Raw genomic sequence first — 27,448 nt, 5'->3', positions numbered from 1 at the left:
CGGCAGGAGAGAGGAAAACAGAGGGCAGCCCCAAACGTGACATGGCTTCCAGCGTAAAAAATAGCACTTGGCAGTTTCCTCAGGCGGCAAAATAAATGCTTTCTTCTTCTCGAAAGTGGTAAAAAGCTCCAGTGATTTGGAGTTTTAAGAAATGTCGTCATATCATCGGACAACACGCATTTGGCATTTGAATGGAAAACTCGAAGGACGGATGCCGTGTCCAAAGAATCTCAACTATAACTGTTGACATGAGTATTACATGGCCAGTGGCATTCAATAGTAGCTCATACACACGCACATGCTCTAGTGATTAATCTGATACTATACTGATCATTAGGCTCTTTAGTAGTGCTTCCCAATGACATAAATAACACAAAACTATTTTGCCTAAGGTCACACCGACAATTCCTCAGAAGAAGCTTACAGTAAATATTGCAGGATTGTGTAACTGTTGACATGAGTATTACATGGCCAGTGGCATTCAATAGTAGCTCATACACACGCACATGCTCTAGTGATTAATCTGATACTATACTGATCATTAGGCTCTTTAGTAGTGCTTCCCAATGACATAAATAACACAAAACTATTTTGCCTAAGGTCACACCGACAATTCCTCAGAAGAAGCTTACAGTAAATATTGCAGGATTGTGCCCAAACCCCCCCCCCCCTCCCTCCCATGAACTATTACAGTGTTTAATAGGCTCTACTTGGAAGTGATATGTTACAGTACTGGTATTAAAAGTGGCTTATTCATTGTGACTAAACGGCACGGCAGAAAGCGATGAGGCAGATTAAGAAAATTGGAATCAACGACAAAAGGTTTAAGTCAGTAACTAAAGTCGGCGAAATGACATAAAAGATGACGTATCGAAGTAGTAATATACATGTGGAAAAATTGTAAATGTGATTCGGATGGCTCCGTGCATGCTCGGGGAGCCTACAAACATCTACCTGGAAAGGTCAGGTAATCCTGACTGTTCAAAAAGGTGCAAGTTGAGGGTTTTGAGCCACGTCTTCAGCTCCTCCACAAGCTCCATCGGTTGGCGGGGAAAGGACGCGCGAGACCACTCTCCTCACGTCACCTTCCTGTTCTTGTTTCCTCTCTCCTTCGGCTGGGGTAGGGGTTGGGGGGAGGGCAGCGAGGCTTCGGGAGGTGGAGGGGGTCGGGCGAGGGGGTCATGCTCCCTACACCACAGTGCTGACGGAGGGGTCGGACAAATTGAGTTGTCCCGTGATGTCAGTGGGTGGGTACTGCTGCAGAGATGGAGAGAAAACGGGAGGAAGAGAGAACAGGCAAGGGCGTCATTTCGTGTTAAAAAAAAAAAAAGTAGTAAAAAAAACAAACTTTTTGTGGAGTTGTGGTCTCATAGTCACCACATTTAGTTTTAAAAGCATTCAAATACTACGGAAGAGAGGGATTGTAACCCCTCTCAGGCTGATTAGTTTGGTTCTCTTGCTTGAGGCGGGTCAGTTGGGAGCAGATGCTCTGCCTGAGCCGGGACAACAGCACCTTTGAATCATGTATTTCCTTCCAAAGGATGATTTTTCTTTAACACGAAGGGCTCACTTCTCCGTGCAGTCTTTTGTACCTCCGTCTTGTCTCATTTTCGCAGCCCACGAAGAGAAAAAGCTGCATTTTGGGTTGATTTCAAAGCGCTGTTGTGGCTGAGCCACCGCGTTCTCTCTGTACGCTTCATCTCAAGCAAAGTGGAGTAAATTATAGAGAGGGGCAGAGAGACTTGGTTGACATGCAGGTTCCTAGTTGCTATGGTAACGGCGATTTTGCTTGATTGATTTTTGCCTTGAGAATGTGGTCTGATAACCGCAGGTCGCATTTTTCAGCGTTGCTGCTTCCCCCCCACCCCCGATTGGCAAGCCTGATTGAACAACCATAAGTAAATGATTCTGGAAAACAAAATTTGCCTTGTCAGCATTATGTTCTTTTATACATAGTGCTCTTGAATTTCCGAGTGGTTTTGTTCCTCAGTTTAAACTTGGGAGCCACATACAGAAATATGAATGTGGATTAGGGCGACACTAAAAACAAAAAGATTTTTTTAAAAAGCCAATATTTGATGAAGTCAAGGTCGAAATTTCCAGACAAATATCATCGCAGCATGCTGAGTCCTTTTCCATATTTAATTTTTTTTAGTTTTTAGTGAAGCCCCAATACAGTCCTCCTTCCGAGAGCGACATCCACACCGGAGATGCACGTCCTATCTTCAAGAATGGATGCTCCTCATTAGCATGACCTTCAAGTTCCTGCTCGTGACTTACAACTCCTTCATCGGCCCGCTAACAGCGACCTCTACCGGGGTCAAGTGGAGCAGCAGCGCATTCGAGACTGCACAGGCAAACCGATCGTTTAAAATGGACCACATGAAAAGAGCTACGATGGAACTGCTCACCACACGGCACAACTAGAGGCTACGACACCGTTTTCTACTACCACTACATCTACGACAGTTGGCATGCTTGTAGAGGGAGAAAGGAGCAGTGTGGCATGTGGGTGAGGGACACTGACACTAAAGTCCATTGATATCCATTCATGTAAAAAAAGAACATTGATATAAAATCAAACAATAAAGGTCAAAGACTGAGGATGGTAAATATTTCAGTTCCATCTTGTGTGGGAACACTAAATGCTGTTTCACTTTGAGCTTGTCCACATGGGCCCCCAAACCGAAGTGAAAAATAAAGCAGAAAGAATAACAACGGCAATCCCTTTCTTCTTCTCTTCAAGTCTACCGCTGAACCTCAGGAAGGGAGAGTAAAAGGTAATTTTGTTCAAAATAAGGACAATAAAAATGACACTGAACACAAGAGAAAGTGAGAGACGAGATTAAACAAACGCCCGCGGGTACACACAAAAAGAGCATGACTTTTGCATTCGTGTGCTATATGCAACGGGTGGCGCTTAGACACTGATACTATGAAACTGATACTCTCAATGCCCAAAAACAAAAGATTCAAGAAGTGTAAAAGTCGACATAACCCCCCCAAAAAAACAAAAAGAAGTCTTCACCACCTGCAAATACCCTGAAAAGATCCCTGACAGTTCACGAGAAGGACACTGAAAAATAAACAATAATCATGACAGCAAAATATGAAAAGAAAAAAAATAATTGATTTGCATATCAATACAAATAAATCCACAAGTAATCCTGAAATGGACACCTGGATCAGTTTGAAACCTTGTTAGTTTTCTTCTCAGCAGGCTTGACTGTCAAATAACCACCTTGGAAATAATATTCGATTAAAAAAAAAAAAAAAAGACAGCACGACATGCTTTTGACCAAAAAAGAACAAAACAGACCAAGTGCAGGACCAGTGCAAAGAAAAGGTGAATACACAAAATATAAAGCCGCAACAATGACTCATCACAAACATTTAAAACACACACACACACAAACACACAGGACAATTGATTTACACCACACGCATCGCAACATGTCCAAGGCCCAAACATTTGGCAGATTCCACAACCAAACCAGCAGCCCAAGACAAAGCACCACTGGCAGCTTTAAAAAAATCAAAAAAAAAAAAAAAACCAATTCTTGATATATTTTATTTTGAAATCACCCTCCTACTGTGGACAAAGATTCCCGCTTCTGATCGAAACCGCCGGTTCGCCTCTCGTTAAGTCTCGCTCACGGCCTGACCTGACTTGCACTGAAGCCCTCCAGCCTGTGGAGGCGCTATAGATGCTTGATGGTGGCTGGAATGCTGAACTGACAGACACGTGGTAGAGACAGTTGAGCCCCGTGGATGTGGGATGAGTGGAGGATGGTTCGCCCTCATGATCGGGTAATGGAGATGTGGGCAGAGCGGACAGAGGAGAAGAAAATAGAGAGGGAGGAATAAACAAGGGAGGGTGTCGCTTCTTGGTCTCCTTACCGTGTCTTTGGAGGACCTACGTCTCTTGATGCTGGAGGCCAGGGTGGTACTGATGGACCTAAAAGAGGCTTTCTTTTTGGGGTCGGGCTCTGCTCTACCACTTTTTCTATCCTAAAATAAATATATGTAGAAAGATTATTCATGCTCTATGCCTGGGGGAGATCGCCTCGCTTTCACTTGGCTCTCCCATTCCCAGCCATTCCAATCACTGATGTCAAGTGGTGTGCTTGACTTAGATGGGAGCAAAAATGAGCAAAGAGGGAGATAGAGAGTGTTTAGGGCGTGAGAGTGGGTTTAACCGTATGATATGAGGGCACTCATAAATTTGATGCAAGCTGTCACACAGGCACTGCAAAGATGTCGCGGTAGTCCAATCGTCGGGCTCCTAGAAATGCATTCGAATGAGTGATGGGATTGTCAAGATGTCAGTGGGTGTGAGAGCATGTTCCACTCATTCAACTATCCCAAATATTGCCAAGTGGTGCCCGAGCGCACTCTTTACGGTTCCCACTGCCTTTCGTCAACAACAACACCGCCCATTAAGAATAGAAAGAGCGCGACGATATGCCAAATAAGTTCAACTTGATTTTGCCAACATTTCCACATGCATCCTATTTCAGAACTTTGACAGAAAAAAAAAAACTGCATATCCGTCACCGCCAGAGTGCCCCACCGCTACTCTCAGCTCAACAATTTTGGTGTGGGTGTGCATGTAAGAACTCATTAAGGTATTCTTACATCCTGAGTCTCTAGAGAGGAAGATGGCTGCATAGGGGGGAGAAAAGAAAAATAAAATAAATGTCCATCCACTTGATTGTCATTACGTAGACATATCCTTATGCATAAGCCAAAAGGATCGGGGGAAAAAGGGAAAATGCCCGAAGAAATAAAAGCCACTAGCAAAGCAAACATCCACATTCAAAGCCAGGCAGATATCAAAAAACGTCAAAGCTGCAATTGGTTAGTGGGGAGCCGCTGAAATGCATATGGAAGAGGGATACAACTGCAATTATAACTGAAGCCCACTTAAAGTTATTATACCGTAGGGGGTATAATGGAAATTCACCCCACACGTCAGGGAATGAAATGGGACGAAATATTTGAAAAGCAGACTCCAAATGATACACCGTAGAAGTCGGCTTAATGCGTGAAAGGAAAATACTTTTCACACTTCATACTGAAAAGAAAGCATTGCGTGACTAAAGTAAAGAATGAGTGAGAGGTCAAAAGTAGGGGGAGTGGGGGTGGGAGGGGCGGGGCTTTAGGGAAGCGGCAGGGCAGTGTGGGGTGAATTTCATCATGCCGGGACATTTCGTGGTCGGATGGGGGAAAAAGAGAACAAAATGGCAAAACGGAGCAGAAATAAAGACAAAACAAAACAGCATGACAAATTCAGAATCGGCAGCACTGGCCCCGCAGTGCCTCCTTTTCATCGGGTCACGTGTCCACACTTATTTTAAGGGTACGTTTGCGCCCTCCGGCACGTTCCTCTCAGCCGCCTGACGACATGCGATCAGGTGGCGAGCGGGCGGTGGCGGGCAAGGTTGGCGTGATGAAAGCTGGCAGGAGTGATTGGCGCACTGCGTCGCGTGCATTTTAATTAAGAATAACATGACTCTCCTGTTGGAAGATGACAGCTTTTGTTAGTTTAACATCAACGTGTGGGGAAACACCAACCGCCACAAAATGTGTCCTCCCTCGGGAAGGAAGACAAATCAATTCCCAAGTGACTTTTTTGAACCCAATTTCTGACATGTTTTGTTACCAGACTGGGAGATGGTTGTTTCTACAGAGAAAGTGGAGCATCAGCATCATCATCAACTCAGATCACATGACGGGTTTCTTGAATCACTTCTTTTAAAACGACGGGTTGGTTCAGACGGTGCACTTCCAACTAACATTTGAAGGGGAAATGTTTGAAAGGCTCATTTTTTTAGCGAGTTGGAGATTGCGGGGCTGAGCATCACGATGACAACGAAGAATGAAAATAACCATTCCAGTGGAGCGCAAAATTTTTAAATATATAGCCGTGTCCAGACTTTACAGTGACCCTGCTAGAGTGCGATGAAAGGTCAGTCAAACATAATTTATGCACTGGCGGCATATCGTGACCAAGACGGCTTTAAGAGAGTTAAAGGTAATTGAACCGACATGAAACTATTTTGATTAGCTCCAAGTGCACATTTTCTGAGATTTCCAAATTCCCCGTTCATGTGAATGCAGCTTGGTGTCATATACGGACGCGAGGCATCACGAACGACTTTTTACGTATGATTGCACATCCAAACAGTCCCCCGCAAAAATTGCCCGCAATGGGATTCCGGGACTTCATGGTCGCTGCACCGAGGGAGGAGGGGCGCACATACACTGCAATGATTTTCCGTCATGATGGTTTCGTGTCCTACATACCCAAGTTGTCATTTTGCATCTGTCAAAATGAGCGAACCATATCAGCGCACCCAAACAGTACGAATAACGTCTGGCACAGGACATATTGGATCAGCTCAATTCCTGGGCACCCTCATCACTCCCTCGCACGAGCTCTCATTATAGCGGTTGATGGCGCGGTGAAGATGGTGCGTATCTTTAGCTCCGAGGCGCTGCTGATGCTTCATGAGCAACGATGAGCGTGCTCCAGGCATCTTTGTTTAGTCTCGCAGAAAAATCGATGTGATCGTCGTCGACGTGGATCTAAATCATGCTAGTGCACTCGCAGTTTAAGTGCGCCCCCTCTCCTTTCTCCGTGATGCGACCCCCCCCAACACCCCACACCCTCCTACCCCGCCCACATTCTACCCAGCATGCAATCGTCCGCTGTGCACATACACATAACGTTACGTTCACGTCAGGACGCTCACAACAACAGTCGTTAGCAAGATGGCAGACACTTTTAGGAAGACATTGGCTTGCTGAAAGGCACTTGGGATCTTCGACTGTACCTTTTTCAGTGAGTTCAGGATCATACAGTGTACAGGTAGTGTGCAAGGCTCACGTCACCGAGTCAAAGTTACAAGGAGTTTCCCTGGACTACCCGACCCTCCGCTCGGGGAGCGAAACCATACGACTGAAGGCAAAATGGGCCTTAGTGGTTTTAAAAATCGGATTCTAATACCAGCGATTGTCAACATTTCACAATGTTTATCTTAAAGTCTCTCGATTTCGCTTTCATTATTATCTGCTGCTTGCCTGGGCCTCCAGCAACATCTTCAAGCTCTCCGATTGTGCCAGGAAAGAGAAGAATCAATGATGACATCATGGAATTGCACGCCGAACTAACTGATTGCTTTTACCGACTGGAAATTGTATTTTATTTTATTTTTTTTTAATGTTTGCATTATCTTACTTGAAACAAATTACCGCACGCAAGCGATAATAAGCTATTTTAATTAAGATGCCCAGTGTGTCATAAAGGCTCATAAAGGCTGTTGTGCAATTACTTGGAAAATAAATGATGATGTGGATAGGCAGGTAATTAGTTACACACGACTTGTATTTTAGATGCTCTGTTGGAGGTAGAGTCGCTGGCTCCTGTGCGGGATTTAGAGTTGAATATTTTTGTGTATGAGGTTTCCACATATTTACTTTTTCATCATCACACATTGACCCCTATGAGAATTGTGGCAAGGTATTGGGCCTCTCCTTCACCCCGTTTCGGACAAAGGAAATGGTTCCTACCTGCAGGTTCTTCCTCCAAACGTTAACGGCCGCAAAGGCGAGCTGCATCTGCTTCCTGCGGGCGTCTTTATGGCGTTTATAGGCTATTTCGATGAAGATGAGGAAGATCCCTGCTGCTATGCCACCAGCCACAAGCATGAAGACTCCTGTACAGAGGGAGCAGGAGGGCAAAAGAGTGAGCTGTCCATCTTCAAAACGCACGCTTCTCCCACCGGGCATGGACGCTGTGCGCAGCACAGCGAGTCATGCTCAGTGGTGGCCACGCCTCTTTTCAATCGGCTCCCACGAAATTGCCATTGTTTACGACCACGAAGCCACAGCACGAGAGACTGTACGCACGACCCACGCCAACACTAAGAAAAAGATTTGGGGTAAAGCTATTGGACAAAAAAGGGCTACAGTAACTTACCACTGCAGTTTTTGTCCAATCACTTTTAAGGCTTTTTTTCTACACCCTCCTAAGGACCATACCTGCCATGTTTTCAAAGGTGAGTGTGGCTGGGGCATTGCTCCTCGAGTCACACTCCTGGTATCTCACCCAGGTTTTATCTAGATCTTCCATGAAGCCGTTTTCATGAGAACTGCAAGGGGTCAGAAGTGGTGGGGAGAGAGGTGACAAAGTTAAGGCACCACGCAAATACGGAGATGCCAGAGTCGCTTCTACCCTGATCGCAACTTGTGAGACAGACACCGAGGACCAGTCGCAGACTGAGACAGACAGACAGACAGACAGACAGACAGACAGACAGACAGTGAGGGCTGGAAGGGGAGCGAAATAGAAAGATGTGACATAAGGCGATGGCTAAAAACGGCCAATGCGTGACCACGAAATCATATCGGTAAGAAACAGACAAAAATCAAAATCCGACGAATAATGCACCTTCGGCTGGGACAGACCTGAGAATGGCCAGGGACACATTCTGTTTCCAGGGGCTGTCCTTGCGCATGCCTATGCCAAAGCCCGATCGGAAAAACAGCTCTCCCGTGGTCACCAGGTCGCACTTCTGCGAGGCTTCAAACTCCAGCACCGCAGAGTCCCAGATGAAAGCATGCAGCTTGCTGTTGGGGACGGGGGGGAGGTAGGAGGAGGAAGGAGGAAGGTGGAAGGAGGGCCAAGGAGGAGGAGGAGCAGGAGGAGGAGCAGGAGGAGGAGTGGAAGGAGGGGTTACGGTGCAACAGTACAATGATCTTACATACACATTGACGCTCGGCGGCCCTTTCTCTCGCTCTCTCTCTCGTGCACCACATCTTGCGTGTCATTCAGCCTTTACCGGTAATCAGTACCGTTGCCTACGGCCCAAATGTAATCCAATTCCAGATGGGTAAGGGCGCCTTCCCCATCAGACTCCCCCCATCACAAAGATGTTCGTCTGGGTGCAACCTGAAAAAAGGCGCTCCTTCGCTCAGTGTTAGCTCCGTCTCTCGCTTGGTGCCCGCGCGGTTGTTCGTTCCGCGCCTACCCAGCTGAGTCTGCTCTCTGCTGAGCCATGGGCCCGGATCAGACAGATGACTGTAGTAAGTCCCACGGCCTCCATCTGATCCACCACGGGTCCATGCGTCCCTCCCCCGTGTCCCTCCCGCACCCCCCGAAATCCCCTGACGTGACCGGGGCAGCATTGACTTTGCGCTTGACAGGTTGAGCAGCCAGACGACACGCTCCGGTCAGCGCGGCCTGGCTGGGACTCACTTGTCACGCACTGCCTGGATGGCCTCGGCGGCACTCTCATAGTTGTGCTTTTCCATGTGGCGGTACATGGTGCTAAGCTCCACCTGCCGCCGGAAGTAGATGTCCACGGAGCTCTGCTTCACCGTGGCGTAGATGAACTTGTCAGAGGGGTTTCTGAGCTGAAGAGAAGATTTGGCAGCAGGTCATGGAACGGCAACAACCGCAGCTCAAGATCCCGACTGTTTCATTTGTGTAAAAATGACTTCGGCATAGGCATTTATTTGCAAGTCAACACTGGGTTGTTTGTGTGCAAACTCCTTTTGATGTTCAAAAAAAAAAAAGAACTTTCTCCTCCATTGTAGCAATTACACTACACCAAAGACAGCCCAATTCATTTTTTTAAGAAACTAAAATTTGGTGATCTTTCAAAAAAAAAAAAAAAAGGGAAATTTGTCAAGAAAATCTGAATCAACCAAAGCCATTTCCTACTGTTTTTTTTTTTTAAATATTGAGTCAATGCTTATATTTTTGAGTTTGAATTATGTACCCTTGGGTCATTGATGCCGGTGATGCGCTCCTCAGGCCGGTCCAGCACCAGGAAAGCAGCCAAGTTGGCAGTATAGGAAGCCACAATGATCATGGCAAAGCCAGCCCACACCATACCAAGAATTCTCGCTGAAAAGCTGCGAGGTGCACCTGCAGGTCAAGTATAAAAACTCTTGTCATTGTTGAAATAGGAGACCAAAGTGTCGATGCTGTGTACAACCGAGGTAGAGCTGGCAAAAAAAAAAAAAGGACAACAAATAGAAGCCACTAAATCCAGTGAATATGTAGAAAGACAAAAGGAATAAAATCGTTACAAGACAGTATCAAAAGCTTTTTTCTTTTTTTTTTTTTGTAATCCATTACGATGTCGTCTTCAAAAGAGAGGCGCCGCATCTGGAGCATGTCAAATTGCACAAAGAGCAAAGAAAGAGAAGACGCTTTTTAATAGCTTGACATCTAGGACTTGTGAGCTACTGTTGGCCACCCCCACAATAAAACAAAAAAAACAAAAAAAAATCATAATATCAGCTACCACATTCAACCAAATTGTTTCGGTGTGTCCATGTCACCTTCTCCAATTCCAGAGTTCAGAAGCACTCCCCAGGAGAACCACATGGCAGATGACAAGGTGAGGGCATCTTCCTCTTCTTCTTCACTGTTGACTTTAAATCTTCCAAAGGGGCTGCAGGAGAAATAACGTTTGGGTTGCGTGAGATGCAGACAGCCCTTGCGGAAAACCGTGCCTGAGAAAACCGTGGCGGCCTGAGGGCAAGGGAAGGAACTCAACGTGAGCGAGCAAAGCCAGAAAGACAGAACAGAAGGAAAAAAAGCGAACAAAGAAGGAAGCACAGAGACGTAGCGGTGGGATGGTTGGAGTCAATCTTCTCCTCTGTCTGTCTTCTCATCCAAACTGAGTAGAAGATCGCTCGGGATTAGGAGTGCCCCCCCCCCCCCCACACACAGGTTCCCCGTGTACCTGAACCGGTCTAGTAGGTAAAGCATCACCGCCACCACATGTACCGAAAGACCCACCAGCAGCCACAGAGTACTTTGAAACGGCTGCATGAACGAGTCCAGTGTACTGCGAGGGATTTCCTGAAAAACACACATCGCAACTGGTTCATGATACGCAGCCGGCGTCTTGAGGATGACATCATCATTCAAGTGCCGCAAGCAATTTCATTTACGTTCGAGCTCCCAACCTGGGAGTGGTCCAAAAAAATGTCTCTGCAACTGACCTTTTTCACGAGAATCGTGAGACCTTGATATTTGAAGGGTTTGGAGAACTCAATGTACTGGGCTCGTTCGTTGTTTATCGTCAGCGGGGCAACAATCATGTCAGCCAGGCCCCCCAGGAGCTCTCCCATCATGCCATTCCACTCTTTCTTGTTACTGTTGTTCACCTGGAGCCCCATCAACATGATTATCGGGACACTTGTCAACTAACGCGATTTAAGTACAGAAAAGTTGGACAGTATAGATGGCAACATTTCATCTCGTAAGCTATTTCTAAGAGAGAACTGTGCTGCAACTCTTAGTTTGCAGAAGCAGTCATGTGTCATAAGGATTTATTTGCATGCAAGGGGCAAGTGGAAATGTAGCAAAAAGTTGAGAAATTATCATCTCCCAATATGCATCAATAATCATGGCCAAAGATTTAAAACAAACTGAAGTGAGAGCCGTCACTTTCTGTAGGTGCGAAAAGCAGGATTAAAGAGGATAGCATTCAATCAAATTTTTTTTTAAATTAGGCTGCGCTATAATACTTTTTGTTTTGTTCTTTTCAATTTATACTGTTTCAAACTTAACAAGTGTGTTCATATTTAGTGGTCAACAGTGAAATGAGTGGTTCCAAAATTTACAGAGAAAAATGTGGCAAGTAACGTGCAATGTTTGTGCGTTCATAGAAAGACTGAATGACCAAAAAAAAAAAAAAAGTCCTTTAGAGAGGTCAAGTGACACCAACCCGCTCCTGCGTTCCAAATTTCCCATCAGCCACCAGATGAACCTCGTAGGTAAAGTTCATGGTCATAGCCAGCTTGATCAGCAGATCAATGCAGAATCCATAACAACACTGCGGCACAATTGGGCGTCCTGTAACCAAACCAGAAAAAGTTGCAAGTTAAAATCCACCGCGGGGATCTTTTCGTCAGGTGAAGTCCTTATCCGGCGCACGTTGACTGGACAAATGCATCACCCTCTCCTTATGCGGACTTCATGCTTGCGCGCAATCACTCTGAGCACATGACACACACACACCTACAATAGCCCAATCATCACACGCTCTCAATGGCACACTCAGCTACATGCATACATATATAGATACCTACTGCATATATATGTATGCATCTCCGGTAGGCGTATGTGCGTTAAAAGCACATTGACATAAACGTCCCTGATGTGTTACCTGGGATGGTCTCATTGGGCCCAGTGCAGATAACCTTTTTAATTAAGACTCCATTTAATGTCATTTCCTCCTTGCACGTTCCGTCTGGCATAGTGGGTTTCACATAAACAAATGGCTCCTGGTGTATTGTCACTATCTACAACAAATAGGACAGAAATCTGTTGATCACATTGGTTCAGCGGTTTCCAATCTTGCGGGACCGGCAAACAGCGACGGAAAATGGATGTCCCAGAAACGGCTGCAAGAACATACGCACAGACAAAGAGTCACGTGAAGCGTTTTTGGAAAAGAAATGTCTCATGTGTTGCTGACGCCCTTACGGTGGTGGAGCGGCTTCATTTCTCGCCGCGCGCTGTCTCACGGGCGGACATAATTTACGCCTCGTACTTGATATGCGCGGACGTGAACGTCACGTCAGCGTGTCGATTGTGAAGCCGCCTTACCTTCAATCGAGTCGACATCTGGAAGCCCTGTGGTTTTTCCGTCTCCCCGCCGGGCCAGATAATCTTACGCTGATTGTTCATGACCACCTGCGGGGAGACCAGACACACAGACACATTTCCAGTTTCATGGGTGGGTGCTGATGATGAGACCTTTACGTTGGGAGTAAGTATCCAATTATTTTTGATCGATCCACAGCTGTCTTGTTATTATTCATTTTCTCAGCCAATGACTACAGGGTGCGGCGTCACACAAGCCATTGATTCATATTGTCCTATACACAGCACTGTAGAAAAGACAGCTCTCAATCTTCTGAAAGTGAATCCGCGTGTATGTTTGTGGCGGCTGTCAATCTACCTGCGTCCCATTATAAACGCCCACTTGAATGAGTCGACTCTTCTGGTAGTTGAGAATGCTGTAGTGGGCATACTTCCTGTCTCCGTCGTCATTGAACTCCACACGTCCTGTGAGCCCCTCCGGGTATTTCGATGACATGAGCACCCTGTGGCAAGTAAACCGGAAGAAATATAAAACCTGTGTGGGAAAATCGGGACAGCTCCCGAATGGCTAATCATGCGGCTGTCTCCCTCCACTCCCCCCTCACATATGCCGCTGTCAGAGACTTGTTTTGATCACGTGGCCATGAAGAGCCAATCAAATTGTTCGTTTTCTGGAAGCAGCAGTATAGTAATAATAATAATCTACCTTTTGAATAGAGGTCCCGTTTTCCAGATGTTGGTGTTGCCCACGCATCCTCTTGGTGGCTCAGTGATATTTTCCTTCTCAAAGAGCTCTTGGACGGACTGGGCCACAACCGCCACCGCGTCATTGATATGAGCCGACTCGTTCTTCCCGTTGATGAGCTGCAGGCCGATCAAACCTGTGACCGATCCAACGACAAACGCACAATCACCGGCCTGAAAAAGGAGCTGCCCCCCTAGGATCCTTTTGCAATGCTTTAAGTGGGCAAAAACTTATAGGGTCTCTAGTTTAGACATCCTGAATAAAGGTGGCACATCAGTAGAAGCATCTAATTGCCCCGCCGGCATCAGGCAGGGCAACATAAAGAACGATATTGGTTGTTGTTTTTTTTTTTTTTTTTTTTTTGCTACTGATGACCTTTTACAGCATGTTTAAAGAGTCCCTTGAAGTTGGATTTCATTTATTCTTTTCCCGTTACTCCAAACGTAGGGAATCAAGCAAACTATTCCTTGTGTTAGAACAAAAAAAAAAAAAAACAATCATAATCCAACTTCAGCTAAGTTTTCCGATTGCAACCAGGTCCAACCGACTTCGACAAGAAGCCGCAGTGGAAGTGGAGACAATGATGGCACACACACACACACACTCACACACACACACACACACACACACACACACACAGAAAAAAAAAAGTGGAGAAATGCTTTCTGAGAAGAGGTTCTGCTGTGGAAGGTGACTGGGAGGGAGGAGACACACAAAGTTGGTGACCACAAAGTGTTACGATGTTGTGAGTATAATAATTGAGAAAAAAAAAAAAAAAAAAAAAACGGAAGCAATGAGAACAAGAAAGGCTGTTGTAGCTTACCATTCTACCAGTTGCAAAACTCTTCCTTAATAGTTCATTAGAAATCGGGACATTAACATGGCAGAATAGCACAATGAATAGCCAGGAAACACACAATTCAACTGAAGGAAAATAAGGAGCACTGAACACAACGCGTTTAAACCTTTAAACATTGGCTGCTTAAACGTTTAAACGCTGATCCATCACACGACACACATTGGTTCACATTGGTGAAATCATGTACGGGCGACACGTCAACGGTTCATCTCGCCAATCCCCCGTGTTTTGTTGCGAGTCTCCTTTGAGTTACGGCCGACGGCCGGCTTAACTTGCGCGTTTGCCACAGGCCTCCGCTCGACGGTGAACGTACCGTCTGGCGCCTCACTCAGCGCTTTACCCGACATCTCCCGCTCGCCCACCAGCCACACGTAGCCCGAGCCCGTCATGTTGAGGAAGCGGGCGGCCTTGTACACCGCGGCGGCGTCTTCCTCGCTGCCGTGACATGAAGCACAGTAGTGAGAAGCAGAATGTACAACGACTGAATGCATGAACGAAAAAACGTTGACGCAAAATACGCATTTGTATTCAGCTCTCAGTACTCGGGATATCGATATCAGGCTTGTGCAAAGCTTGCAGATGAGCTGCTCATTTGAATCGAGTGTGTTGGAGGGGGGAAGACATCCAAAACGGGCCAAATAGGGGCTCTGGAGGACCGAAGCACAGAGCTCCACTCCAATGAAAAGAAAAAGCTAAAATCGTCTCACCTGGCCGAAAGGATGATGACTCGAGCCTCCAGTTCTTTGGCCTCGAGCAGCAGGGCCGTTAAGTTAGTCTCCTGGCTGAACTGGAGGACTTTCTCTGCCTGTGATCGGGGCAGAAGAAAGGTCAAGCCGGCTACTTCCCATCCCTTAGACACCAGGATGCCTCTTTACCTGCTTGGTTCGAGTTTGGCCCATTATATCGTGTGAACTCGAGGCAAAGGTTTATTTAAAAAAATAAAAAAAAATAAAAAAAATAGCGATCCAGTGGGGGAATTGGCTGAATATAAAAAAAAAACAATTCAAAGCTTGAAGGGGGGGAAAAAACCCTATTGCATTTGATACATGCAAACTGAGGATCATCAAGGCTCCAAAAAAAGGACGTGCATGTGTTAGGTGGGGGTGGGGAGAAAAAGGTCAATGCAACCAGTAACTAAAAACGGGTGAAGGGGGTGAGCGGGACCGTTTGCCTCGACAAGAACAAAAAACAAAAAATAGCTGCTGAAAAGTAAGGAGGAAGTAGCATCCGGGAGACGGGTCGCTTCCACACTGCCAGTCCTCCGCAAAGGAAAAAAAGGCTTGCAAACTCTTTTGGTGTGAGAGTTCAGAGGACATGCATTCCTTCTTTTCGAACTTGAAAATGAAAATGATGAAAGCCAGGGCGCTGCTCGCTGATCTTTTTTTTTTTTTTTCTTGCTGAAAACATTTGTCATAGCAAAACCATTCTTCATTTCAACGACATGGGAATTCCTCAAATTAAAAATTAAAGAAAACACGTGCTACCAACAGTTGAAAATGGAGGGCAGCAAAGCATTCCAACAAATCTCCACTTGTGCTTCAAATTGGGATCTTTCACTGTGAGGCTTGCAAAGACATCCAGACTGCTCAGCAACGGCGGCCGTACCGATCCCACTTACAGTTCAACAAACAAATAAGCAGCGAGTGTTTTAGCCTTGCTGAATTCATTCTGTCAATCTCATTGATTTGCTTTTATCCATCAAGCCACACTTACACTTAAGCTCTTGTTTCATAAATTGGATTCTACACAACCACATACATGACTCAAAACTCACACTTGGCTGGCCCGCCCAAAAAATAAATAAAAATACTGTATAATTGACAACCATTATAAATGCATTATAAAACAGGCCAAAATTCCAATAAACATTTTCCACAAAAAGAGGAGTGGGCTCCCCACCAATACAAAACCGGGGTGTGTTCAAGTGACGCTGAAGTCCATAAACCTCCTTCAAAAATCCCAATTTCTACCTTCACAGCCAGATGATGACCACAAAAAAAAAGAAGGCATGACTAAATAAACGCAGAACAACACAATCTTTCACGCACAAGTTGTGAGCTTGCAGTTGTCGCATCTCGCAAACGCCAGCAAAATGCTTTCTACGTGTGCAGCCACCTAATTAGGCACATTCTGATTCTGCATAACTGCCTCTCTGCACTTTGGCCAGAGTGTGAAGTGCGAGCACAGCACAACGTCTTTGGCCTGAAACGACAAGAGGGCCATTGGGGGTCTGACCTGAGAAAGACCGCGGTCGAGGTTCAGCGTGCTGATGACTAGTATGCGGCCGTAGACCGGGACTTTGGAAAATTCTGAATTTCATAAATCAATTCATGTTGTTAAAAAAAAAAAGAAAATAATTATATATACACACACACACACACACACACACACACACACACACACACACACACACACACACACTCTGACAAAAATAAATAAATAAAAACAACATCCAAATCTCAATTGGAAACCAATAAAATTACCTCGCTGACTATTAAGTGAAATGTCAGAGCTAAAATATTGAATGTTTTCTCTATCAGGGGATGCAGCAGCGTAAATGATTTAGAAATGACATTTGCCTCATCGTTGAGTGTTGAAGCATTTATCTCAAAGCACATCGCTCCACTTAGCAACACACCGGCAGTAGTCCACATGAAAAGAAATTGTGTTTGCCATTTTTTTTCTTTTCTTATTCTTCCCTTTGAGTGTTTTTTTTTTTCGGAGTGCTCTATTTTTGTTCCCACATTCAGACATTCAACTAGGGGATTAACCACAACATTCCTCTTCTAATTAGAGCATAGCGAGATTTGGCGGTAGTTCAACTCAATATCATTTCACATCATATAAAAACAATTTATGCCGGGTTGGTTTAAAATCAAGCGTAAAATTCGATTGAGGGAAAGTACACAGAGAAATATTTTTGAAATCAGGTTTACATGCGCTGACAATGTGAAGGATTCGTTCAACGTTGGTGTCGCCAATGTTGGGCAAGCTACAGTCGAACCTCTTTTCAGAATTCCCCGTTTACGTTTCCCCCCACCCTATAACGATCGCATTTCAACGTCCCAATTTCATGTCGTTCATTTTTCATTTGGCAATTTTTCTGACAATCTTTACGACGTCAACTTCATGATAACGGCCGGGAAATAGTGAAAATGCTTTCGTTACAACGAACCACGGGAAGCTAACTGCCTCCGCGACCTTGCTTTTGAACACACAGTGCAGCGTGGGATTTCCCCTCCGTTGCTTAGCAACACGACTGAACGACTCGTTACATTGTTGTAGTTCTGGAGGCGCGGCGTACATGGTCTGAAAACGCGTGTGGTAAATGGAAGCAAATCTCGCCGTTTGTGGAGACCGGAATAGTGTGATATGCTGATCGACTGAGTTGGAAAAGCGTACTCCGTATTTTCTCGTTTTCACCAGGGGCCTGCGGCTTCATTTTCAGATCCAGAATGTGCGCGTGGTAAAATTACGTCACAGGTTCTCATCAAAAGGCTTTTCAGACCCCCCGCTTTGCCTCTTGCATGCAGGATGCGAGTTCCGGGAGGCTGATTTTAAATGTCAGTAGCATCATTTAAAACGCCCGAGCGGCCCATTCCAGTGAGATGAAAGCAAAAATGTTGAAAAAGCCCGGTGTTAATCACTGCTGATCCAGGTCACTCATTCCAACAGCTTTCACAGCCTTCCTGTGAATTGCCTCAAGTGAGAGCGTCACGTTGGCCGCGTCTTCGCCTTCTGATTTAATTAAACCTCTGAAACAGGAATCGGTTCAGTCTGATACACAATTACAGCCAAGAGGCCCAGAGAGGCACAATGAGAGTGTAAAGGGAAAAAAAAAAGATCCACTTGGGTAATTTCATCTTATTAAACGGATGAGAAAGATGCTTTTCTTCACTTCCTTTTGCATCATCGCAGGTCATCTGAGATTTGCCTCACGGAAGATCAGCGTTTCAGCGACCCGCATCCGCAGCTCAGAGGCGGGCAGAAACGCGGGCATCAGCACTCTATAAAAGCACCCAAATCATCCAGTGCGCTGCAATAAATACAAAAAGCTACGAGGGAAATGATTCCTCCCGTGACCTCCTCTGAAAAGAGTCCCCGACTTCTGTCTGTGATGGTTTGCAAAGCCTCACATCAAAGTCCACTATTTTGGCTCCCAATGCTGATCGACATGGGATATTATTTGGACTATGGCGAAAAGCAACGTGAAGATGAGCAACACAACTCTGGTCCAAAGTAGACCACATTAGACGCTGCTGATGTCTCTCGAATGTTAGCGAATGCTTACACAATGGTGAGAAAGAGATGTTGGCCACGTAACAGAGAGGGGTGGGGGGGAAACGGCTTGATACAAACTGCGAGGAGGTGAGAAGTCGAGGGCGGATGGGGCCCGGGAGACCGAGCGTCTCACCTTGGTTTCTCTCTCTTCCAGGAGCGTCTCCAGCCTCTTCTGAGCAGCTCGGCCCTCGTGGTCATCGCTCACGATCAGGATGATGTGGTTCCAGTTGAACTCGCGCATCAGGTCAAACCACACGTGCGCTTGGTGCGAGTAGGGGGGCACGGTCCGCAGGAAGGACAGATGGATACTCTGGGACGAAGGACATTTCGTCATGGTTTACATGTCAAATCAAATCCGAGGAACAGATGTCGCTTATGCAGCATTTCCATGTCATTTACGTGTCGGAAAGTGCCCAAAAAGGAGTGAACAGCACGAATGTCATGATGGGAAGACGTTGGAAGTGGAATTTAACCGCACACAGTGACGTATTCTGGCCTTTCGACGGGTCTAAGTCACGTTCTCCCGTTCAGTCCGTCCATAATCTGGCCTGATACGTGAGAGCACTTCTTTCCTCTGGGCTGTCTGTCATAATCCAGACCTCATTGGCTCAAGTCAAATCTTTTTATACTCTAGAAAGAGAACAGTGTTCCAAAAGAAAGGCTGAATTCCCCTTGCATGACCAACATGGGGCCTGCGGGTACCAGGTTACGTATTAAGTAGCCCACTAGCATGCTGAGATGTTTAAAAATAAATAAATAAATAAAAAAAATAGATCATCCGATCTGAGGGCAAAAAAAAAAAAAACAAACAAAAAAACTTGATGATAAATCCAAGCGTCAGAGGATAAATTTATGCGTCCCCTTCATAAGTTAATTGTCAGTGGCTGGTGCTTCATAAAAATTTAATTCAGGTCAAAGACATTATTGATGGAGATCTTTCAATTTCATGCTGCGAACATATTCAATCATCCGCCCTCTAATGGACAGTGATGGGCCATTTAATCTTGGAAGCTTTCGAAGTCCTCCCGGGAGACTTTTCTGACTCCGTGCCTCTCTGTCCGTTCTCTTTCGTCCTCCCTCCCAGCCTGGATCTCATTTGCATATACGTACCTTGTCTGAGTAAATCGACATGCGAGTGGTGAGCCCCACCACGGGGATGCGGTAGAAGCCTGCGGTGTAGGAGACAGGTGTCGGAGTCAGGTGGTCATTGGACTGGGGCGGGTGACTCACCAGGATGGCGTAGACCTGCGCGGACGGACACAACACTTTGCATTGAGACTCCAAAACTAAAGTTGGAGGACCGATTTTCAAAACGAACAGGAATCAGCATTTAAAACTGAATGAATCTTTTTATGCCCCAACTGGACAGAACTCAATCAAGCATGATATTCAATAATATTCTTGTAAAGATTTTAATGAGGGCATCAATCCTCGCTATTATCCGCTCTTTTTAAAGCCATGTGGTGCATGAGTCACTTGCAATTAAGATCCACTTTCCTAGGTTGGTGCAAACTTTTCGAGTTTGTTCTGGAGTAATTAAAGCGAGGCTTCATTGATTTTATGTGTGGAGGGTTGATTGGTAGTAATTAATTAGTTCAGCTTGGAAAAACACAAAGAGTTGAAAAATGCACCTCTATATTTTATGGAAACATTTTAAATACCCATGATGGGTCCAACGAGACGTTGCGTGTAATTTACTGCTGGACAATAGACACACATTCGATGAGGAAGACACACACAAAGAAACCCCAATGCCATAACACATAGCAAAAATTTGCGAGGTTGACCAGAAACAGAAAACAAGGCACACACTGGCATGTTATTTTTGAAAAAAAAATTTTTTTACAAAAAGTATATTTTCACAAGTTTTGTCGAGCCCCGGTGTGCAAAAGAACAGGCAAGCACACATTTCTGGAACAAGGAGAGGTTTACAGTTGGAGGAGACACGCCACACAGGTGACATTAAAAACAAATGCCGTGCCGAGTATTTTTAACAAGCAAGCTGTGGGCGACGAGTTTAACTGCCGGATGGAGGATGTGCTTTCTCTCAAACCCTCTGCCATCGTGGCCGTGATGTTCATAACGCAGGTGGAGTCTGCGCTCGTAAATTAGGACGCTGAGCCACTGGACCAACGCAGCACTCTGATATTTATGCGCGTCAAGTGGTGGGACGTATCAATTACAACATTGTCCATTGGTCTACTCGTGGCTGCAGGGTGTACCCCGCCTACTACTGGGATTGGCTCCAGCATGCCCATGACCCGCATGAGGATAAACAGATTCGAAAATGGATGGATGGGTTCCAAAAAATTCCCCGTAATCGTGGAGAAAGAGGAATAACGTTGCCGTGTGTGTGTAGCCGTGGATTATTGGATGCGAGCCGCCCGCATGTTTGGGTCAAAAATGCGAGTTACCATCCAAGGATTGCTCGCAGGCATCTACTCCTCCATCTGCCACAGACTTTCCCTCTCAGTGACTGTAATCGCCCGCAAGCCAAACACAGAGGATTAAAACTTTCATTGATTCTCGACTGGCACACAATCTGTGGCCGTTGTTTTAAATGCAAAATTATTATAACATGAATCTGAATAATACATATCGGAGGAGGCAGAGTGAGCTCATGCCTCGACGTGTTACGATGTAAGTTTTTTTTTTTAAAGCAATGTTGCGTATGACACGGGCATATGGTTGGAGCGGTGAACAACTCTCCGAGGTGCATTGTACTTACTATGCATTACTTATGAACGTGTTTAATTGGTTCAATCTGTCGGCTGCTCCAATTCTGAAAACACTTGTAATGCAGGAAGACATGTTGTTGTATTTAATACTCATTTAAAAGCAGTATCTATGTGAAGAAATTGATATTCGAATGGCTTGTACGTGAGAATGAGCCGCCCTGAATGTGATAGCAAGTGCAACGATCACTTTCAGTTTTCATACAGAGCGTGCACCGCCTGTCAGGCGGCCTGCGATAGTCAACGCCATTTTCCCCATTTTCACTCCTCACTGGATTCCATTGCACTTCACTAGATCTGCAGCTGTGTGTTTGGGAATGTGCAGTAGCCCCTTCATCCGAGATATGCCTCCGACCCGAAGCCTATCGTCTGCGCGTGGGGGAGGTCATTATGCCGGACTGAAAATGAACCGATTTGTGGTTTGAGTTCCATTTTGAACGCATGCCAAATTATTCCAACGGTGCTTCCGTGAAAAGTGCTTTGTTTGCATTTTTTTTTTTCCATTGGAGACCAAAATCGAGTCCAACTCACATGTTTCATCATATCGCGACGCTTTAATGGTAGCACAGTGGATGACTGATTCGCACATCTGGCTCACAATTCAGAGGTTGGGTGTTCAAATCGAGGCTCTGGCTGTTCTGTGCTTTTTCTTTTGTGCTTCCTTGCTCTTCCCTCCCACATTCGAAAAACATGTATATTCATTGACGGCTGTAAAATGTCCTTAAGTGTGACTATGTTTGTATGTAAATGTTTTTCCAAAATGTACACACACTCTCATCAGAAGTCAAATGGAATCGGGTAGGACCCAGCTAACCTAAGACCCTTATTAGAATAACCGGGATAAAAAAAATAAATTAATGTGTGGATGCGTGCACAACCCTATATGAAGTCTATACGTAGAATCGAGAGATGGTGATGTAACCATGGCGACTGAGTGAGAAAAGACTTGCACCTGCACAGTACAGGAAACGTGTCGTGATTCCCACCTAACTTTTGATTTAAAGACTTGCTAGCAAATACCTCTCCACACACTTTTAGAGCTGAGCCGAAGAAACCGGTCAGTAAGCTAAATGAGGTCGCTTTGACATACCTGACTGGAGATGAGGTCCTCGCATACGGACAGGGCCATCTGAATGGCGTTCGGTTTATGCGTGACGGAGATGGCCGTGAGCTTAAATTTGTCCCGTCCATAGACTTGGTTGGCTTGGGTGACGGCATCCTTGAAGACCTGCTCGTACCTCTTCTGGCTGAGGACGGCGCCGATGTTGACGATTTTCGGTTCGCAGCCGGCCCGCGCGCACGAGCACCAGACGACCACCGCCAGCAGAAAGAGCCGCATCGTTTGCGCCAGCAGCACCGTCAAACTGAAGCCCCCTGCCCGCGCACTTCTCTCCCTGGTGCAGGCGGCTCGGCTCGAGCGGCTTCTGGACGGCAGCGCGACTCTGCAGGCACGACGCGTGTGGGTGGTGTGATCGGGGAGCGATGGAGGGAGAGTGGCCAAAAAACAAACACACACACACACACACACACACACCCAAAAAAAAAAAAAAGGAGTGAGAACAGAACACTGACAAAGCTGTGAATTTATTGGCAATGCGGTGGATTGAGCGCGATCATCTCAGAAGCAAGCGGCGAGGGAACATCTTGCACCTTTCTCCGGTGAAAAATGTCCTCGCCCACGGGATCTGCAGTGCCTCGTGAAGCGTGTGAGCCACTCGGGGGACGATCACGCCGAAGTTCCGTCGCAGGTCGCTCCGGGCTAAGCGGTCGCTGTCCTTGGTCCTGACAGCTGTGCACGCGCGCTTGGTGCTCCTGCGCGCTCTCGCCATGCACTCCCAATATTTTATTTTATTTTTTTTTTATTCCGTGCGCGGGTTGGCGAGATGTGCTGCCAGTGATTCTGAAGCAGCACTGCAACCACAGTAGCCTATATAGCGCACACAGTGCGGTTCCCCAACCTTTAGTGAGCCAATTAAGGCACACAAGATAAATTCCATGCATGGTACACTACCAAACACAAATGTCACAAAAACAGACACACTTGACTTTTGAGCTTTCTGTTCAACGTCAAATCACTATTACTCATTTAAAATCAATTGAAATACTATTCGTCCATTCCATCCACCAATACACCATTTTGGTACTGGTCCACAATTTTAATAAAGACAAAATCTCACTGTAAAAACAATTTCACCACAATTAAGGCCAATGTAAAGAAATAAGATGCTTCAAAATAAGTGAATCAAGCCAAAAGCCACACAAGCAGATGCACACATCACATTGCTTGGCGTTTGTATGGTTGTGTGTACCGGTACCTTTAAGGGGAGTGACCAAATAAGTAAGTAAAAACCCTCCTAAGAATCTGTAGAGTCAAATTAAGTAACCCGACCTGTTCAAATTGCACAGTTGTGTAGGAAATGGGTTGGGGGAAATGACCCAGCATTTTTCAGGGTGTGCATTTACTCTTCATTCCATTTTTTGTTTCGGCATTATCATTGGATTTGACCTCTTCATTAACACTGATTTGAGAAAAAAAAACGTGCACAAAAACTGCAGATTAAGAAGCAAAACATACTAATGGCATTAATCCCAAAATCTGACAAGGTTTGCTGATACGATTTCATGATAGAAAAACCCACAGCGATCAAATAAATAACAATCACAAAAGCAATCCATCCATCCACCCATTTTCTCATCTGCTTTCCCTCACAAGGGAATCCTGGCTGTCTTCGAGCAGTAGCCGGGGTACCCCCCTGAACTGGTTGATAGCAAAAGCAATGACAAATTCAAACATACATATGGAAATTAACCATGGGAAATTGCATATTGCTTATTGCGGTTCCACTGAATTATTAAAAAAACAAACTCACCAAAAAAGGCCTGGACAAAACTGATGGGACACTTAAAAAAGCTTGAAAACAATTTGACCGTCATGCTCATGTTCAACCAAGGCGTGTCCTCAAATTAGCATCACAGCTGTCTTTTGGCTTTCGCCACAGGCCCGTCGACTAAACGAGCCTTGATTAGAAATACCTGTGCTGCAAGCCAAACTGGTTGCGGTTTTTGCTTTCTCGACCTGGATTCCCCCATCTCTGACTAGAAGTGCAATAAGGAATGACAACCTCCCTGGACGTAGCGATCTCTTTGAAAGTTACAAGAATATTTTGATTGCAGTCATTGCCTCAAAAGGTTGCGTGATAAAATATTAAATTAAGGGTAATATCATTTTGCTCCAGGCCTGTTTTCATGAGTTCCAAAAATAATTCTGATGAACTACAGTTCAAAAGCGAGGACAAATTTGAGTCCACAGCCTGCACCATTTAAAACTCATTTCAGACCCCAAGACATATTTGAATGTCGTTTCAGACTCCACACATTCAATCCCAGGTACTTATTTCTACTTTTTTTTTCAAGATTTAGGGCAAAAAAAATAAATTTGGGTACTGTCATAAGGAAGTAAGCCAACAGACATACGCAAGTAGTAAATGGCCTTCATATGGCACCTGGCCGCCCAGGGGGAAAAAAAAAAAAAAACCTCACCCATTCATCCAATGATGAGACTAATGTGAAAGTACCCTGCCAACGGCCGGGATCGTATTTTACTATCTCGCTCTCTGAATAAAATGGAGCTTGAAAGTAGACAAGCCGTTCATCAGAGAGTAAGTCGGTCACATCCGTCTTTCCATCTGTCACACACTTACTGTCCCACGCAACTTGTGTTCCTCATGGCGGGTGACAGAAGGCAGGATGTGATAGTGTGTGAGCTCTGGTTAAAAAAAAAAAAAAAATAACGTGAAGAGCATTCTTGCTGCTATACAGGGGCAGAATCAATCTCACGGTTACCTAGGAAACAAGAATCTCTCTTCCGCTCTCACGCACGCTGTCACGAAACGGAAACAGTCACAAGCCCATTGTGTGAACAAGTCAAACACACATTTGTTCTTTTACTTCAATTATTAACAGTCAAATGAATATTTTCACCCGTGGGGATTAAGCTGCGGGGCCGTGATGTGTTTATCCCGAGTATACAGCCTTATTATTATCCACAAATGCCGCCACTTGAAAAGGGTGTTTGAAAACGGGGCCAGTGCGAGAATCATCAAACAGCGTGCTGAATTATAAATCAGTCAACACGCCGGTGTCGCTCGGTGTTGCGGGGAGCCGATGAATAAATCACGAGGATGAACGAGTCGCCATTCATCATCGGCGAGCTGGGAGAGAACCGCTTTCAATTTGTCTCAATTTGTCTCTCGTGACAATTAGGCCCCATTCATTTTGGTTTGATTTAGACATAGCGCTCCCATTATTTGTTAATACCATCTCCAAAACAATCATGATAAAGTATAGAGGGAAACTATACGTTGGCAGCTGGTGTGCAGCCTATGATCATACGAAAAAAAAAAAAATGTTCTCATGCGTTTCTGTGCACCACCGCAGTGGTGTGATACAAACACAAATCAGAGTCCAAAGGTGGCCCAAACCCTGCAATCGTTGCCAGTCAATCTCGGGGCAAATATAGTAACAGACGACCACTCCCTCTCATATTAACACCCCCCACCCCCACCTAAGTTGGAAACTAACCCACACTACTTGTCCCAAAGTCAAATGACCACCATCAGTGCTTTCAACGTGAGTCCTCTCACTTAAACTTCCAAGGTCCTCGCTCATTATTTCATCTGCTCTATGTGAACAACATATCGCGCGCCATGCATGATTTTTAAGTGCGCTTCCATTGTATGGCAGTACACCTTGCCGTTCATATCACGGGTTCAATAAAGGTTTGGAAAGCACCACATTAGTGTCGTCGTCGTTGCTGCGACTGCTGCTGGTTTTCTTGGCAGCAGTGTTGTACCAGAACGGCAAGGCTAACTGAATGCTTCGACTCCTTCCGAGTAACATCCTCCTTCGATTTTCTGGTGCGGTCTGTTATTTACAAACAAGACAGATAATACTTTCTCTGCATTCAGTGTCAGGGGCCAGCAAAGCGCCAATAATTACCCTCCTTGCCTTGATGTGACTGCTGCAGACACTTTGCATTCAACTCACCCCTCAGTGGACGGCCCCGCAGTGTCAAGGCTCCCCGTTAGAGGAGGGTGAGAAACCTTCCGCTGCTTCTATTTCCACCCACTCTCACATCAGTAAGGTGGGCCCAACCCGCTCTGCGGTCATTACATAAGTGTCCGACGAGTTTTGAAAAGGCTCCCGCACTCAGCGAGACACAGGCGCAAAATAAGCATCAGAAATGGTGAATAATTGTAAAAAAATACATTCAAAATCTTGAAATACACAAAAACTCATTTACCAGTAGAATGTTAATGTATTCAAATAATGTTTAAGATTTTTGAATTTCTGCTTGTAGTGCAGTTTCCCTACCTTCAGTGAGCCTCCCCATGTTTTGTGAGGTGACATTTGCTTTCAAGCTACCGTCAGTGGTCCAGTCAACAACCATTGAGAAGTCAAATGAATTTGCCCACATGCTTTTGATTCGTGAAGATATTTAACACTAAACAAGAAAAAAGAAGTCGTTCAACACTATCCTCGAGTACCAACTCAGACAATGCGGGTTTCCATGGCAACACCAGGCAACCCGTTCGCCTTATTACAAGCAGCTTTACAAATGATTGGAAGGCCCTTGGTTCAACTGCTTTGTGTTTATGTGCTACTTTATTCATTATTGAGTTGTTTGTATCAAGAATAACTCACAATATTAATCTCATTATATACATACAGTGTATATGATGTGTATTGATTAAGCATGCAAATTGAAGTAAAACACTAAGCTTGACATTTAAACACATCAAAGCGCTTTGCGTGCCTTCCGCGCTTGAGCAAAACGTGTGTGTTCGTCGTACACAATGCGTTTTTCACATTAGTCTAACGCAACCCTGTGACATGCAGCCCAAGTCATCTGATCGAGAGAGAGAGTGAGCGAGCGAGCGAGAGAGGGGGCAAAGCAGGCCTTCCTCTTGCCAACACTCAAACAGAGCTCATTTTGAAATGAGTGCTTCAGTGAGTCAATGTCAAAGTGAGGCCTGTCTTTCTGATGTGTTTCTCATGTTCTGCCCCGCATAAATCATACATGTGTTAGCCCTGTCAGCGCTTGCCTCTCTCCATGCCGAGCTGAAGTATTCGGTCGTCACGCGCAGCAGCACACAATCGCCGTCAGATTTGGGGTTTGTGCTACATTGGAAAAA

The 27,448-nt window shown here is 45.4% G+C and overlaps 1 protein-coding gene across 7 annotated transcripts; it reads right to left on the bottom strand.

Moving 5' to 3' along the window:
• Positions 1-456: 456 nt before the first annotated feature.
• On the bottom strand, positions 457-23,177 carry LOC109521645 (glutamate receptor ionotropic, NMDA 1). 7 transcript variants are annotated; one of them, XM_019879620.1, is made up of 22 exons: positions 22,905-23,177; positions 22,345-22,696; positions 19,630-19,764; positions 18,653-18,829; positions 14,946-15,043; positions 14,552-14,673; positions 13,341-13,515; positions 12,993-13,137; positions 12,638-12,724; positions 12,183-12,330; positions 11,754-11,881; positions 11,026-11,190; positions 10,764-10,882; positions 10,357-10,469; positions 9,789-9,937; positions 9,263-9,420; positions 8,473-8,634; positions 8,047-8,156; positions 7,576-7,721; positions 4,639-4,665; positions 3,901-4,011; positions 457-1,257 (listed from the first exon to the last, which is right to left on the bottom strand). In XM_019879620.1, the coding sequence occupies exons 1-22, from the start codon at positions 23,081-23,083 to the stop codon at positions 1,189-1,191; spliced, it is 3,075 nt and encodes a 1,024-aa protein (XP_019735179.1). In that variant the 5' UTR covers positions 23,084-23,177; the 3' UTR covers positions 457-1,188. The 7 variants fall into 7 exon arrangements, with proteins under 7 accessions (XP_019735179.1, XP_019735180.1, XP_019735185.1 ...); XM_019879621.1 differs by having other exon boundaries at positions 12,195-12,330; positions 22,905-23,175; XM_019879626.1 differs by lacking the exon at positions 22,905-23,177 and having other exon boundaries at positions 19,630-19,688; positions 19,750-19,764; positions 22,345-22,457.
• Between the last annotated feature and the right edge of the window lie 4,271 nt (positions 23,178-27,448).

The sequence above is a fragment of the Hippocampus comes genome, unplaced genomic scaffold (genome assembly GCF_001891065.2).
Source record: "Hippocampus comes isolate QL1 unplaced genomic scaffold, H_comes_QL1_v1.1 scaffold183, whole genome shotgun sequence".
Taxonomy (NCBI): domain Eukaryota; kingdom Metazoa; phylum Chordata; class Actinopteri; order Syngnathiformes; family Syngnathidae; genus Hippocampus; species Hippocampus comes.
The sequence above is the reverse complement of the archived record's forward strand: the minus strand, read 5'-3'. Positions and strand labels throughout refer to the sequence as shown.